This window comes from Camelus dromedarius, chromosome 3, assembly GCF_036321535.1.
Source record: "Camelus dromedarius isolate mCamDro1 chromosome 3, mCamDro1.pat, whole genome shotgun sequence".
NCBI classification, from domain to species: Eukaryota; Metazoa; Chordata; class Mammalia; order Artiodactyla; family Camelidae; genus Camelus; species Camelus dromedarius.
Window position 1 is genome coordinate 112,524,122 of NC_087438.1, and position 17,872 is coordinate 112,541,993.

Genomic DNA, 17,872 nt, shown 5'->3' on the forward strand with positions numbered 1-17,872 from the left:
GTACTGAAAGAAAGACTAAAAAAGATGAGCAGTGATTGAGGGATTAAATCACAGATCTCTTCATATTCTTGTGTCTTTTAAATTTTCTCTTCTATATGGGCACGCATTATGTTCACAACAAGATGATCTGTTCAAAATATGTAAGGTCCCAGTTCCCATCAGACCTCACCTGCCCTAGAAATGCCCATACTCTTCCATCCCCAAAAACCTAGTTTGAGGGGCTCACATAATTCCCAAAATGAGTAACACTTGGGGGGTTCACTGCTTTGCAGGTCATGGGACCCTTTGTGCAGGGTCCAAATCCTGGCTCCTCCATCTATTAACTACACCACCCTGGATAAGGTACCTCCCCTTTCTAAGTGTTCTAATCTTTAAAATGGGCCAATAATAGAATCCGCCTTACAAAGATTCTCAGGGGAAAGAATGTTTCACCTTCCAGTAACTCCAGTCATACTGACAGGAAGAAGATGGAGAGAGAAGATAGGGTGAAAAACAGGGGGATACAGGGGGAAGCAACAGGATAAAGTCAAGAAAGCCTGTTGGAAGCCACAGGGTGGAAAGTCAGCAGAGAGAGGAGAGAAGGGGGAAGTTCAAAGCTCCAGCCGGAGTGTGGCTATCCTGGGGAAGATGGTGTGGGAAGGGGCCTACGCTGACCCTCTGATGGGTATAATGTTGGACTGAAGTTTCAGCTGTGCTCGCTGTGTTAGATGAGGTCTCATTTTCACTTATGGAAAGTACAGTAGCTTCACAAGGGTGGGGGGAAATTTGCAGAATTCAATGCTCCCCCCCACAAGAGATGGTTCAAGTTGAGAACCAACAGCTGGGGGTGGATGTATGGGGAGCTGGTCCCAATCTCTGAGACTCAGGCCATCTGAGACATGAAGCCTTCAGAGCTACCTACACTCAGTCACCTGGGGTGGTTGACCAACCCCAACCAGTGGGCTAATGACTCTGTGCTGTAGGTTTTTCAGGAACAAAGAGACAAGAACCCAGATTCAATGCTTTAAGATGAGGATCTAATGATGAGATTCCACTGAGGTGTGAAATGATGATCAGACGCTAAAAACTGTTTTAAATTCATAATGCCCTGATGTTGATGATATATAAAGTGAAAGACAAATTAATATTATGTAATACATAATATTATGTATTATGTAATATTATCCAGTTCTGGTAATGAGGCAGATATAGGAATAGGAAAAAGACAAGATATATGCTGTTTAAAGTAACATCAACAGCTCACATGTACTGCTCATGTTTAAAGAAGTGGTAGAAATGTGGGCAATTTTAATATGATTTTAATTATCTTCTATGGTGCTTCCTAAACGGTCTGAAATCAGCATGGGCAACTTTGCGATAAGGAAAGAGAAACAAGTCTGAATGGTCCAGTGGGCGCCACATCACTCAGTTAACAACGAACAGAAAGACTAGGGTCCACGCCGTTGTAAACACGGACAAACTAAACAGAATTACCCCCCATCAAACACTGGGGACAAATGTTAGGAAAGGAGAAACAGCAAGAAATTTAGTTTCCTCTCCCTCCCCACCCGCCCCGCTCAGGATATTAAAGTTTCAACGAACGGAGTTTTAAAACCTGAAGGGTTAATGTATCATGATGCTGGGTGAAAAAAACCAAAAAAACAACAGCCTTGAAAACCTCCAAATAGTTTATTGGCTTTGAAAACTAAATCATGTTATATTATTCTAAATAGATTAGAGGCTCAAGACTTTATAGTATTGTATTACGCTGGCCAGAATGCATATGAAGTTCAGGCCCTACCTTTACGCTTAATGGCTTTCTAATCCCTGACTAGAAATTTATAGTTTAGAAATGGCAACACATCTTAAAGATTAAAGCCATGTGACAAATAGTTCATGTCCCTTAATAACCAAATCACATGCCTTAGATCGCAGAAGCTTATCTGCCTTTCCCTTCTACACGGTCTCATTGGTAGGAAACACTTTATATCCCTATTACGTGAATGATGAATGGGGCCGTTGGTTATGGTCTGTTATTTGCTTGGCTGTAGTCAATATGTTTTCTTTGGACAGGGATTTCTGTGATTTATCTCTCTCCTGGCCTTATCACTTATTAACTCTGGGTAGACAGGAAAAAGCCAAGGTTGTATATAAGGCCTAGTGGCCACTTAGATCTCTAATGTCAGTGCAAATACCCCTTTTAATGATCCAGTTACACTTGCTACTCAAGCCCTGATTACTCTCCACTCCAAATAGGAAATAAAGGTCGTATTTCTTGGAAAGGATGCACATAAAATATGCAAAATAACACGCGTCCTTCAGATCAGCTTTCTTCTTTGCAGAAACGGCTTTCATTTTATCGATGTTACAGAAATACAATGGGTACGTTTAGTGATTCCTGTTGCCTGTTGTCCCCGGTTCCCCACCCATGCTGTTTAACTTTATAAATGCCAGTGGGCTCGAGGTCACCCATCACATCAGCACGCATCACATCAGGTGCAGTCCCAGTGTGTGGAAAAAAAAAATTCCCTTTGGCGGAGGAGAAGAGGCTTGGGACTCAGCCTTTGGATCACAAAAGCAGAAAGAATAAACATTCCCGCTGCCTGGAATTCTTTTCTTTGTGTGTAAGCGGCTCATTTGGAGTAATATTCAAGACATGTGGACAGGAGCAGCCTGTTAATTTTTCTTTCTTCTTGGGTCTTTTCCAATTAGGACACTGCTAAGGCGAAACTGCGAGTCAAGTGTTCATCACACAGCCCCCCTTCTGCTGAATCTTAAGTGAGAACAATCTGATGTAAAAGAAAACACTTTCTTGCCTTCCTTTCCCCAATTCTTCCTGGGTTTGCTCAGTCCTGTCTTTATAACAATTAACGTCTGCGTAGAATATCACTCTTTACGAAATATTTTCAAGCCCATTGTTTCACTGATGCTCACAAGACCCTCGGGGATGCCCAGAGGAGTCGTGGTCCTACCGTCTATTAAGTCGGGGGGAATCCAAAACTCTGGTAGCCTGAGCCCCCATCCCCTTTACCCTCACGTCTGACCTGTCTCCAGGTCCTGTCCACTTTTCCTCTTATACACCCGTTGAATCCCTCACTTCATTTCACCTCTACCCGTTACCACCCAGATTAAAGTCACTGCATCTCTTTCCCTTCCAACATCTGTGCTGGTTTCCTAAGCTCCATCCAGCCAGAGTTTTTTTTGTTTCTGTTTTTGTTTTTTCCCCTGAAATGAAAATCTGGTTATGTCCACCTGTCCACTTTAACGACTGCCTGTTGCTCCTAAGAGGACAACTCAGCTCCCTCCCCGTGGCTACAAGGCTTTGCGCACGCTCGTCCCTGCCCACTTCTCCAGCCTTCTCTCTCACCATTCTTCTGCTCCCTTGATTTCTCAGCCTCACTGGAATTTTTACAGCCTTCCAAGATGCCACGTTTCCTCCCATTCAGAGCCTTCTTACATGCGTCTTGCTGCTGGAACACTCATTTTCTTTCCCCAACCCCACCCTACCCCCATTCTTCACGAACTGCCAGTTTAACTCTTAATCACCCTCTGAATCACAGCTCTTGCATGTTCATCTGAGAGACAATGTCTCTAACTGACCAGCTGGGGTTCCTCTTATATTCTTGTCTGAAACTCTGTTCCTGTTTTTCTGGGCACTTAGCGGGTTTGGAGTTGTAAACTTATGAATATCCATGTTCCCTCCCAGATGACAGGATCAATGAGAACAGGGACCGTGTCTGGTTTTGCTCTCAACGCTGTTTTAGAACACTGACTCGGCTGTTTTAGAACATTGCCTAGAACAGAACAGGCAATCCACAAACATCTGTGAGATGAGTGGATGAAGTAACAAAGAAAATCATAAAGTCAGAATTAGAACTTGGCTCTTTTGCCTCCACCTCTAATGCCTAGAAAGAAATAATTTCTTTAATCAGATGAAAGCTGGCACATATATAATACCAACCAAAATGTGCTCTAACAACCGATTCTTTGGATTTTGAAGAGAAGCATGCCCGCTGTCTGTGTCTCTCTTTCTGAGGATACTTTTAGGGAGCACCCATGCTGTACCAGGCATTGTCAGGAGTCCATCACACACACTGACTACTTTACTTCTTAGATATTGGCACTGTTAAAATAGCCTCATTTCATGGATGAAAACAATGAAGAGTATAAGATAGATCCAATCCCATTTTTTTTCTTTAACAGAAACCCCATCTACTGTGTTCTCTGCATGTAAGTTCAAGTTAAAAGGAATAGATTCTTAATTAACAGCTCTTATTTACATTCCGTGCCATCCGGAGCACAAAAATCAATGAGGACCCATTGATCCCGGGCAATGTGTCAATCAGTTATTAGGGAACACCTATGGCAAGGAAGACACTTTGTCAAGGTGCTTCCACACAGCGGGCAGAACAGTGTAAGATCAGGGCAGGGTAGCTCTTCCCTCCAGGAGTTTGTGGGCTTTCTGAAATGTGTCCAGTAAGAACAGAAGAAGAGAGCTAAGGGCACGAGGAGGTAAATGATGGATGGGCAGCCTAAGCTCATGAGACAAAAGAGATCTAAGGACAGAGACTTCCAGTTCATCAAGATGAGTTTCAGGGAATGTCAAAGTCACCTGGTCCAATTGTCTCATTTTGGGATGAAGACACCAGAGCCTGGACCACATCAGCAACTTGTCCTCCGTCCCACAGCCAGCGGGCAGCAGGGCTGGGGCTACAACACAGACCTCCCCGAGCTCAGGCCAGCGCTCTGGCCGCTTGCAAGCAGCACGAGAACCCTTCAGAGGGGAACAAGCGTTTGAACTGGATTTGAGAGGGGACTCGCCACGTCCACTGTTGCTAAATATGAAGCGAGCCGGAGGCACAGCGAGGCGACAGGTTTGAGAAGAGTCGAGGAAGCACGGGGGCTGTGAAGGCCAGGCCCGGGGGCATGGGCTCCACCTCACACACACAGGGGAACAAACAGGGAAGACTTCTCTGCAGGGCAACATTAGGAAAGTGGCTTTTCGAAAGCTTCACCTGGCAATGGATTCGTGTAAGAAGAGGCTAAAAACAGATTCATTAGGTGCAAACTCTCCACTTCTCCCCTGAAACTTACGACTTTGTTTATCCCCGAGGTGGCAACCTTCATTTGTGCATGAGGTTTCCAAGAACTAAAAACAGAGCTTTCTGGCCTGAAACTTCTTAAACCTGAAGTCGAAGCTGGTTATAACCTAAACAACTTTGAAGGGGGCTGGCGACAGACTGTACCCCTGTTACTACGGCCTCCAGAGGAGGGCTCGGAATTTGGGATGGCAATAAGAAAACCGGTGTTCTTGTTCCTGAACAATCAGAAGCTTGAGGACTTTATAAATCAGGGCTGCCTTCTTAAAATATTTATTGTTTGAGGCTATGTCTGAGAAAGTTACTCGTTTTATCGAAACTGTTATCTTCACATGTATAAATCCCTTTTTCTTGCTGCTTTATTTATACTGTACTTTTGTGTATGCATGGTTGATTGGTGTTACTTGTTTCTTTAATTTACTGATCACTATAGTTTTGTTTCTAAAATTCCTAAAAGACATCCCTTAGACCTCTAGGAAAATGATGGAGAAGATACATGTGAAATATTTACACCACGGTAGGGACTTAGCAACACGTGAGTGAATGAATAATAATGGTCATCAGTTATTAATGGAAACTACCCACATACGGCTAAGTGCTCACGCTAGCGCACCCTACGTGCTTTCCAGACATTTGTACTCAGAACAACCCAGCAAGTTATTAGTCCCTTGTAAAGATGAGGCGACTGTGGTTCACAGCCATCATCCCATGCCCTCAAAACAACCTCTCTGGTAAGCGGTAGAGCTGAGAGTTTGAATTACACCCATCATCTCTTGAATCCAAAGATTCAACAACTATGCTCTATTGTCTCCTTGGACGTGAGGGAGGAAAGGCTGGGGGAAGGAATGAAAAAAAAGAGAGGAGGGAAGAAGGAAGAAGGGAGAGGGGGACAGAGGGTGAACACAAGAGAAATGGGGAGGAAAAAAAGAAAACTTGAAAGACATGCTACATGTCATCAAGTTTCACAGAAAATATCCAGCCAGCATGGTCCCTCCTACATGCAAAGTCATTGTGGGCATGGGGTACAAACAGGGAAGAATTTTTATTTCAAAGTTAATTCTTAGTCTAACATCCAAGGATTATGTTCAGTCCTTCCACAGGGACAGGAAGTTTGTGGAAAATGTTAAGAACAGGAGAACCCGGCAGTAGAAATGTTCCGAGGTGTGACCTAATGGACTTGATGATCAGTCCCGGGGGCTTCCACCAGCTTTGGGGGAGCAGGCAGTATAGGACCCCAGCGCACAGCTAACCTGGTCCAGTGTCCTGGTGGCCCATTTCCCCAGTCTTGTTTTCCCCAAAGACAGCACCCCGCCGACGGAGAAATAATTGGAATGAAAGTTAAAAGGTACATCTGGATTTGGCGACCTCTTATCGGGGAAAAACCAACTCTAAGAACATTGAAGAAGCAGCTAAAGGCTTCTGAGAGTCTTCTGATCAGCTCCCAAGGTTACTGAAAGATGTAACATCTGCAGGAAAGCAAGCTAAGAGGACCACCGAGGTCCACGGCAGCGGAGGCTCGTGGGGATTGACTTCCCACTGCACTGAGGGCTTGGAAAACAGCCCTGTCGTGAGGAGGAGTTTTTGTTTCCTTCTATGAGAAAACATTACTCAAAATGTAAAGTCAGCCTTGCTCTGCATTTACATAAGAAGACCTGGCCAGGATAAATCGGATCTGGGGAGCGCTACTGAGCTGGGATTCACTGGGCAGACACGGGAGAAGCGCACAGCTGGCAGCTAAGAATTCCTCACGTGTCCCTGGTCTGAAGCACCAAAGATGGAGAGCCTGCCCCCGTTCTGACAAGTGGAGCCAGCTTGCAGGCAATCTGTGTTTAGCCAAATTCCTTCCTCCCTCCCCACAAAGTCTGCCTTTATTTGCATAGATTAAGCCAGGCTGTTTCTGGCTCAGCTGTGTGGGGTTTTTTGGTTTTTTTTTTTTTTCATTGATTATAGATTTTTAGAGACTGCCACGTACACACACCCAAACTCTCTCACACACACTCAGAAAACAACAACAGTGCCTGAGTTTGGGCTGTTGTTTTTCAGTCATAGGACATTTTCTTTTTTTAAAGGGAAAAATTCCAAGTGATATTCCACTATGAAACAAGAGTTGGCTCACCCCCTGCAGAAAACCAAGCTTCACATCTTGAAACGCTGTGGGTATTAAAGAAAATGAAACGTGAGCTTCTGCGGGTGGACGGAAGAGGGCTGCATGTTTACAATGACCTGAGCGATTGCTCGGATGTACAGACCGAGAGGTTTCAGGACCCACCTCTGTGCCTTCACTAGAAAGGGGGTGACAGGCAGAGAGGTAAACTGAGCGATCCACAGAGGCGAGGCAGCGCCTGCCACGAACACGTGACCCTTGGTAGGGGCATTTAATGATAACGAACAACCGGCCCACGTGTAGTTCACCGATTAAGAGAGATTCCCTTTTGTCAGAAATGATGTAATGTCACAGCGGCTATAAACAGCCTCCTAAATCAATGGGGAGGTTTGTGTACCAATTTCTCCAAAAGTTGATTTTTCCAACACGGGGAGAGGTGAGACTGTCTCCTAGAACACTTAATGTCTGTTGCCCAGTTTGAGGCAAGATCAGCAGAAGCATCTTTTCCTGCGTTAAATTTCCCGCACACCCACACACGTGCACACACACCCAGGATTTTTCTCTCTCATCCTCCTGTCCTTTGCTAGACTCGCAAATTGGCTGCTTTCATCTTTCATCTTAATTCCTGTCTGATACAGGTTTTCCAAGATGTGATTTTTTAAATTGATGGCAATTTTTTTTAATGGTTAAAAACCATTCTCAATAATGACGGGTTCTCCCAGCTATTTATTGTTGAGAACTTAAGTAATTTTAATGGGGATGTTTTTTTTTTAAACTTTTATGGCCAGGTGGCTCAAGGGGATATTTTGTTGAACACTGATTAAAAATAATTTCTTCTAAATGAGACCTGACCACAAAATGGAACCATTAATGGGAGGGACGTTGTCACCAAAGCGGAATCATGCCTGACTGCCTCTGGTTCCGCCCACCACAGGCGCACTTTCTTCTTCTTTTTCTTCTCCTTTTCTTGTTCTTAATGGCAAGAGTAAATAAGCAGCCAGCGAGGCCTAAATGTTTTCGGCCAAAAACAGAGTCCAAACTCCTCAGAGAAAACATTTGGCCTCTGCGGTTTTGTAATATGTTCCAGAACACCGAGTTCAGTGAAGAACATTGTGAAAACTCCCATCCATTGGAATGATGGTGGGGAATGTTACAGTATCAAAAGTTTCAATTGGTCCTTTTCCTGCAGGCCCATAATGAGGCTTGTAAAAAAAAAAAAAAAAAAATTGCGCTATGTGGAAGTTCTCATGGGAAAAATGAATGGCAAGAAATCCTAGCTTTAAAAGAAACAGCTAATCTGCTAGTTAGATTGTTCTTCAAAACTTACGCTGAACCAATGAGCCTAATTAAAACCACTTGGCCTACTTCTATAAAGCATCATAGCTTTCTGTATGCTTCGTTTGTATACACCACAAAACTCCAGATAGACTATTATTTTTTTCAAGTGCTCACAGACAAAGTGCTGACTTGGTTGGGATGGCTGAGCTAATTTCTTGAACTCAGTGTGAAACCTTAGCTAAACAAAATTGTGGTAATTTTCCTTAATTTGTAAAAGTGATTGGAGTGCAAACAAAATTTTCCTCTTGGGTCAATCCTATAATTTTCAATTAACTAAAACTAATCGTCAGGCAGGCACCAAAACCTGCATTTTGTTTAAAGGGCTGGGAGGCATTTCCAAGGGTCAGGATGCATTAATTGTTTTTTTTTTTTTTTATAATTTTGAGAGAGGAGGCGGGAGAGAGAAAGAGAGTCACCAGGAATCACGGTTGCTTTTGTCCCTAGTATTAAAGGACAAAAGGGAAGATGCTTTGAGGTGAAATATCACAGCAAAATAAAATCAGTCCATTTAATTGCATGGCTTCGATGAGGACGTGTTAGCAGAGTTACGCTTTCATGCCCCGGAATCTCTTGGTGTGAAAGCAACATATACCCTGCACTTAATCTGGCCTCGTGGTCCTTTATGACATGAAGAAGGAAACATGGGACCGGTTTCTGGAGACAGCTACCCACCGCTGAGTGCTACTGAGCAGAGGACCTAGAATGCCACACCACTCCCAGGGTGGTCCCCGGGATCATCAGCCTCACCTTGGAGCCTGTCAGAAATGCAGTCTCGGGTCCCACCCAGCGCTACTGAATCAGAATCCGAGTTGTAAAAAAAGATCTCTGAGTGTATGGTTTGCACACAACAATCTGAGGATCTCTTAAACGGCACTTGGACTGTGCACTTGATGTATTTCCACAGAAAGCCTGCCTGGTTCCCTCCATCTGATGGGAGGAAATTCACATTCACCCCATAACCCTGGCTTCTTACTGCAAGGCAGCTCCATGTGCTGAGGCAGTTTTGGGTGGCAGGGGGCAGGGGGCAGGGGAGGGGAGCCAAACGCAGCTTCCAGGCGAGGACAGCACCAACCCAGAATTAGATATGAAAATTACCAATTGTCTTTAATACAAATGCTATGTCCAGGCTAGAAGGGAGTTGTGCTGTGCATTAAATCACATCCCTAACTCCACGAAGCAAACCAACCCCAACACAGATGGCTTAACATCCAGAGAGACTCCGGCTTGCCCAGCACACCCTTCTTATCTCTCAGGCTGCTGCTTTGGGGACCCAACCAACGACTGAGACTGATCCGTCATTCAACGTGGACACACCCAGATGAATTCTCAAGTAACAACAACAATAATAATAGTAGCAACTCATTTTGTCACACACAGGGTGAAAGGGAGAGAGAAAGTGGATCTTAACAACAACCAGATTTTAGAATAAATGCACACCGTATACAAGATGGAAGAGAAGACCCACAAGGCCAAGGCCGCTGTTCCCACCATCCTCAGCAGTGCTTACCTGTGTAAATGAATCTTCCTGGTGTCCCTTTGCAGAACTGTTTGGATTTGTAGGACAATGTGACCTCTACAACACCAGGGATGTGCCGAGGAGGGGTCTGCACACGGATGGCGTGAGGGGTGATCAACTAGGAAAGACATTGGGGGGAAAAAGACTTTGTCACTACAGTATGGAAAGGACTCATTTCACAGCTCTCCTATCATCAATAAACATAGCTTTAAAGCACGTAATTAACCTGCCACTGTTTAAATACAATCGTGATGAAACCTGTATAAGAGACACTGACAACAGTATTTACAAGTGCTCTGAGCACAGCCATAACAACTTTATCTGAGTTTTCCCACACGGCAGGCGCTCAGCTTCCAGGTTTGAAAAGTGAACCTGGCCTTGTGAAATGATTTATCTACTACAGGAAATCCTTTGGAAAAATCTCTGTTTGAAGCAGACACCCAAATCAGAGCTGAGCTCTGTCATGCCTCTCCAGAAGCCGGTGGGCCTGGTGTCTGAGCTGAGCCCTTAAACACGTGCAAAGCGCAGAGGTAGGAAGTCAGTGGGCCGAGGCGCCCTGATTAGCTGCAGAGCATACGTATGTAATGCCCCTGAAGACCATTTGGTGCGTTAACTACCAAAGGCACAATCAAAGAGCTTTAAAGGGGAAACTCAAGAATTTGCCTTCCTGGGGTAGCTGACGGCTCTGGCAGAGCTAAGGACTATCCATAAAAGGGAAAAGGAAGGTTGGGGAGGGGGCCAGAGGGTGATCAGCGGTCTGTTATGCAACGCCACGTGCACAGTGAGAAAGTTCATTTCTGAACCCTGTCGGCAATCAGAGTACACTGCAAAGCAGAATTTATTTTTTAGCACTCTTATCTTTGTTTATAGAACAAAAATGTTATTAATGGCCATAAAGCTGGCATTATCTGGTTCTTTGAAAACGCCAGCCCTGGTATTTGACTGGTTGCCCTCTGACGGTGCTGGACTCTGCGTGCTCTCTCGATGGTGTGTGTGCAATGCCCACTCCTGACTCCGTTCCAACTCCTTTAGCTCAATGTTGTGGTACCGAGTCAGTATGTGACACGTGATCACTTGAGTTTGTGCTAACTTATGCTTCTGCTGTTCTCATAACTTAGAAAGGGCTTTTGCTTCAATATGCAAACCAGGCCCAATTCAAATGTTTTGCCCGGAGAATTACAGGAGACACCGTGAGAGTCAAGGCAACCCCGACAATGCCAGCCATAGGTCCTGCCTGGGTGAACTGTCCGAGCACAGAGTCCTGGCGGACAGAATGAGAGGAAGTTGCTATTGCTAAAATCCACAAGGAATGTTTGTCAAATGCTCTCCCTTGAAACATAAAGAAAAAGTCACCTGCATAAAAGTCATTTTAACTTAGTAACTGTACAAGCCTAACCTCGTCCATCGAACGTGTGGACCTGTAGTTAATTTGCTGGAAATACACAAAAGAGACTTCAGTAACACCATGCTTTCGCGGAGCGCCTGGAGACTGAGTTCTCCACGGCTGAGTTTTTTGGAGAGCTAAGGGTTTACCCGTGAAAGCACACAAAAAAATATTTACTTAAGATTCTGACATTTTCATACTGAAATTCTTCCAAAACGCATTGTACGTTTTCTAAAATAAGCAAAGTCTATATAATTTAATTTAGCTTTGATAAATCAAGATTGTCATTCGGAACACCCCTTCTTTTTAGCTTGCTGGAATCTTAGAAAGCCCTACGTGACTCCTGAGGTATAAGAGGCTGACTGCCCCTGTACCCAATGGCCCTGGGGTGCCTGTGAGTTTTCAATTATTTCTATTTTATTCAGTCTCTTTGTTTTTTTTTCCCTCCTGGTGTCCTTTGCACCTTCTATACTGCTGTTCTAATCTGTGAGCCTTGAAATCGGGAAATCACATTTACTCTATCGTATAGAGAACAGGAGAAGGAAAGAGGGTCAGGAGGGCAGCAAAAATGATCTTCCAAAATCAAGTGCATGTTTAATCTCAGCTGTTCAGAGAGCATTTTTAAAATGTTGGCACTAACACTTGTTGAGTACCTACGAGGTAATCTACTGCACCGCTGAGGGTTCTACTTAGAAACACCAATGTGGTCAGAATGATCTTACGTATTCTTATCCCTTTTTTTTTTTCAGATGTGAAAACAGAATCATAAATTGTGAAATTGCTTGTGCAAAAATCACCCTCATTAGAGCAAATAAGAGCAAAATGTGACCCTGATACAGCTCCAAGAATGACAGGGACAAACACTTCCTATCTAATCATAAAGAAGAAACTGTTCACATGGAAACTTTTTAAAGGTAGTAACCAACTCAAATTTTTCAGACCTAAAGACTGTGTGTGTGTGTGTTTGTGTGTGTGTGTGTGTTCCCTCTATCCACACGCTATATCCATTTTTCATTTACTGTCTGGACCTTGGCTGTATTTTTGATGGTGGAAGTTGCCATGTAGTTGTATTCCAAATAAGTGGCGTGCTTCTATTTTTAAGAGTTACTTGGAATGGAGAGGAACCATAATTCGCAGTAATACTTAGGAGAACTTTCAGCCAGTTAGAAAATATTTCACACCTGCCCTCCCTTTTCTCAGGGGAAATACATTTTAAAGCTAGGAAGGTATCAGTAAATAGGCAACAGAGACACCTTTTTAAGTACAAGAACTTATTACCTATGAGTCGCTACCCTAAGGAACAAAATTCCCGGGCTTTATAAATTGATTAGATGTGACTGCAAAGAAACTGCTTAAGAGAGTGGAGTGTTGGCATGAAGTATTCAGCTCAGGAAATTGAAACAAATTTTCATTTACAATTTCATTTTCAATTTTAATCAATCACCCTAACGAGAGCAGAGATTCGTTCTCGAAATAACTGTCCTTCACAAATGAAGTAGGATTGGAATTGCCGTTAGAGGATGGGTTTGTTGATGTTTTCCCGGCTGTGGATGTTTGTCTGGGAAAAGTCTCAAGCACTGACACGTGGTATCAATGGCTTACAGAAGCGAAACATTTGATCTAACGTCTTTCAGTTGAAAGCAGAGGCTTATTTACTAATCACTCAAAGAATTACAGAGTTGACTGCTGGAAGGAATGCTGGTAATCATTTGAAACAAACACTCTGTGCTATACAATATAAACTTGTTGTTTATCTATTTTATATACAGTAGTACCTGCAAATCTCGAACTCCCAGTTTATCCCTTCCCACCCCACACACAGAGAACTATATTCAATATCTTGTGATGACTTATGGTGAAAAAGAATATGAACATGAATATATGTATGTTCCTGTGTGACTGAAGCATTGTGCTGTACACCAGAAATTGACACAACATTGTAAGCTGACTATACTTCAATAAAAATATTTTTTAAAAAAGAAAACAAACACTCACATTTTAACAGCTAACACGAAAGTCTAGAAAAGTCTTGTGGCTTCAAGAATTGACGCAACATCTTAGGACAAAGACAGGGTCTAGATCTGGGAGTCTAGAACCCAAGATCTACCCTCAACCCCCTCCTGCCATCTCAGGATGAATTTCCCACGTTGTTCCAGCCTGGCTGAACTGAGGCAGTCAGTCTAAGTAACAGAAAGAGGAAGGGCTCTGGGAAGTCTGAATTCTCCAAACGTCTGTCATTGGAATACCACTTTCTTAGCTTTGCCACATCCACATTCCACCTAAACAATTATGTACTTAACATTTTATTATTGGTTAACTTTTTGTTTAAAATAACTCTATGTTAGGAAATGAGGAAATTTTATATTATTATCGCAAATGATATCCCCTCCCAAAATAAGAAGGTACTGCAGATGGTAATCTTAATGATGCTGTTAAATTCTAGCTAGATAATGTCGATGAACTGAGTGGGTTTATCGAAAAGGGTGATCAGCTAGTGAAGAGAGTTACAGACTTCTTTGCCCCAACTGAGACTGTCTCCCTTAACATAAATCAGAAGGATAAAAAGGGAAACCGAAGGAGAATAACTTTCTCACTGTGTGATTCAGTTCTATTTCATGTCTGTGTCAAATCCAAACGTGTCTCCTGTACAACCAGGGACACACCCCCACGCTTTGGGAAACACTATTCTGAGTGATCAGAATGAACAGGTCCACTCTTTTGACTTAACTTCCTTAAATCACAAACCAAACAAGTGGGACTAAAAATAGTCTTCTGAAACTCTGTAGCATCTGACACTACCTTCTTCCTTTTTGGAAGTTTATACTTTCTTCGCTTCTGTGACACTAATTGTAAGACCTAAGACCTGCAGAATGTCTGATGGTTTAACCACAGCATTTTCACATTCGCTACCTTTTAAAACTCATCTTTATGGGATATGTATGCCAGATGAGAAAAGTGGAGGGTCATGAAAGTTAACTAAAATCATTTGAAACAGTAGGAAGAAAATCCTTCTCTTATGCCTGTAAGTGTTTTCGAGAGCTCCTCTCTTATTCATCGGTTCTTGTTCTGTTTGCCAACTCTTCCTTTCTGCCAACTTGTTAATTGTAGAAATTTCACAAGCTTTGTTCTATATTTTTTTTCTCTTTTCACTTGCTTAACATTTCTTGCGTTCACTCAGTGGCTCAGCCATCTGAGCTAAACTGACTTTCAAATCTACACTGATAACTTTGATCTCTTTGCCAAGCACCAAACTTTTATTAGCAACAGAGTAACAGAATCTCCGCAGACATGTCTTAGAGCCACCTCCATCTCAACATGACCCAAGCTAAATTTATCATCTTACTATCTATAAGTGGATTTCTTGCTCCTGTGTTCCCTCCCTCAGCTTAGGGAACGCTATCCTTTCAAGCACCCAAAATAGAAAAGTTAGGGTCATCTCGATTTTTCTTCTCCCTTCAAATTTTCTTTCAGTCATGTTGGCTTTTCCCTCTACTGAATTCCGCTGGCTCCTTGCCCTGCTGCTTTCTCCTGTTCAGGCTGTCACCATTTCTTACTCAGACTACTGCGACATTGTAACTGCTTCCTAAATGATCTCTCTCTACGTGGAGTTTCTCCCCTGGAATTACCGTCTTCAAATCAGCCTCATCATGCCATGTCCTGACTCAAACCCTCACCTGCCCCCTTACGTACGGTACACAGTCCGGCCTCCTTGGCACAGTGCTCAGCCACTCCAAGGCCTGACAGCTGACCACCCTTTCTGGTACACTTCCACTCCACCGCTCCACATTCTGGACACAAGGCCATGTGCACACATGAAAGCACAGCCTCGCCTACCATCTTTGCTTTGTTCGTGCCATTCCTTGCTACGCATCCCCCTACTTACGCTGTCTCTTCCAATCTGTTTTACCTGATCCTAAGAGTCAGAGTTACCTGCACTTTTGTGAGACCTTATATAATAATGGCATATATACTACAGCGATTAGCATCCTGCTTTACTTAAGTATGTGAAGATTTTCCTACACATCTTTTTCCCATTAGACAGTCCGTGAGCTCAGCAACAGGGTCTAACTCATATCTGTATCCCCTAAAATATTTAACTCAGTGCCTTACTTACAGGATATTTCCAAAATATTTCTGGAATAAATGCTTGTATAAATTAGGCCAGAATTCGACTAGATGTTTGATTCCATTAAGAGAAGTAATCCCTATCCATAAGCGTCCACTGTTTTTTTTTTTTTTTAAGAAATATGCACCCTAGTTTATTTTTATGTCTCAGTGTGGACTTACAAATTTACAACAGGTATCCAGAGCCAGGAACACCATCAGATTTCAGGCCAGGTTGATGCCAGCTATTCTCTTTCTTTTTTTAAAAAAAATTTTGGGGGGGCAGGTAATTAGGTTTATTTACTCATTTATATTATTGGAGGTGCTGAGGATTGAACCCAGGACCTTGTGCACGCTAAGCAGGCACTCTAATTCTGAGCTATACTCTCCCCACAAGTGTCCACTGTTCTTAACATGATAATATTTAACTCTCATTCCCTAAGTTGCTCTTAAAATTAATTATCCAACTGGCCCAGCACTCAGGTCCCTGCATGAGACCACTGCTCAGATATCATATAAGTGGTAAAAAAAAAAGAAGATGTCTAAGGGTCTGTGACTCACACTCTAGTGAGAAGGGATAAGATGAAATAAAGAAAAAAAAATGGTTAAACAATACTAAAAAAGTGGGCCGTGAAAGATTAATGCTAAATGCTAACAGTGTTTATTTCTGGACTGATGAATTAGATGTGATTTGTCTTCTTTCTCTCTTCTTCCTCATATGTGTGTGCATGTATTTCTGTGTTCACGTGTTTGTGTGTACGTGTGTATGTGCTGGCACAGGAAATAATAATCATGTAAGTAATTCTGGAACAAACAAATTCGTACATTTATAGGTATTACTTATATTATGAGAAAAATACAAAAATCAAAGGTAGAAAACTGTCACTTTTGTGCAGTATGTACTGCATGTGATTATATAAGAATTAGATATATATTTGCATGGAAGAAAGACTAAAAGGAAAATCAAAGTGTCAAGAGAAGTTATCACCAGATGGTAAAGTTATAGGTAATTATAGTTCCCTCAGCACACCTCCCTAAATTCTCAAACTTCTCGGCAATAAGAATGCATCAATGTTATAATCAGAAGAAATCATTTTAAAGTGTGGTATTACAATGAAAGAAACACACACATGGTCTCTGCAAGGCCCCAGGGGAGGCCAGCACACCAAGGACTTGCTGGCCACAGCAATTATGCTCCCTCTGAGCTGCCTGTGTGAGCATTTTCTCTTCTCCAGACTCGGAGCACAAGTGCAGAAGAGTCCCAAGTGGTGGGCCAGGCAAGGCACTCTTGCTGTGGCTTCTGGCTGCAACGTGAAGTTGCTGTGACCCTAAGAGATAAAAGGCAGACGTGGGGGCGGGGGATGGGCCCCTCCTTGACAGAGTGGGAAACAGGAGAGAGCAAACCTTCCTTCTGTGCATGCACTGGGCATCTTGGAGGATGCGTGGAGGTGGAAGCAAAACCCAGAGAGGCAGTTTGCAAAGTCTGAGAGTCCAGAAGAGAGGCATGGGGGAGGGGGGAGAACTCTCCAAATGGTTTTTATAAAAGTCTCCTGCAGGATCAGAAGTAGGACCCGGTGGTGGGTAAATGAGAGTATCCAGCATTTTAAAGCAGTAATGGAGACATGCTGAAGAATTCTGGGGAAAGGGGGCAGGTCTTGAGAATCATTGTCCTCTCTGAGACCCAGCAGCACTTACTATCTGTGTCATTCTAGCTCACACTAAGTGGATGGTGGTGACGACCTTGACGGTGACCTGAGCTGCTATGATGTTTCATTGTCTTGTAACCATGTGCCAAGTACCATGAAACACTCCTCCAGTGATATCTGTCCTATAGTATTAGGCGCAGGCATGGGAATTAGCTGGTTCACAGATGTGAAAAATGAACTTCAGGAAAGGTTAACAAAAATGATCAAGGAACCGATCAGAAGCATCAAGTCTGCCTGCCTGATGACCCAGGTACATAGCCACGGCGGCCCCTCCCTACTGGTGTGTATTGTTTTCCCATAATTCCTGGCACTTGTACTTTTCATTCTACCTCCGCTGCTGACCGGATGGACGGGGTCCTCAGCTTCCCCTACATCCTAAGAGTTTCTGGGAGCATGGTGGGTCCTCAAAATAACCTTTCTCACTTGGTGAGAGGCTGGCCGTGAATCATTTCCCAGCAAAACAAAAGAGCAATTCTAAGATGACCAAAGATGACCCTTTCTGCGTGTATGCCAACCAGTGTAACTATATGAAATAAATGCAGTTTGAAGTTCCAAGCCACAAAGCTAAAAAAAATAACTGGGATTACTAGAGAGCACACCAGTGACTTTTCATTACTAGCCTTAGGATTTAGTAGTTTAGCC

At 43.2% G+C, this 17,872-nt stretch overlaps 1 protein-coding gene across 13 annotated transcripts in view; it reads right to left on the reverse strand.

Annotated features, from left to right (window-relative positions):
* Positions 1-17,872, reverse strand: part of EBF1 (EBF transcription factor 1) — a 384,787-nt gene that overhangs the window by 68,462 nt on the left and 298,453 nt on the right. For all 13 annotated transcript variants that reach the window (XM_064484498.1, XM_064484499.1, XM_064484497.1 and 10 more), the window contains one exon: positions 10,028-10,154. In XM_064484498.1, the coding sequence (XP_064340568.1) occupies positions 10,028-10,154 (127 nt within the window). The remainder of the gene's footprint in view (positions 1-10,027; positions 10,155-17,872) is intronic.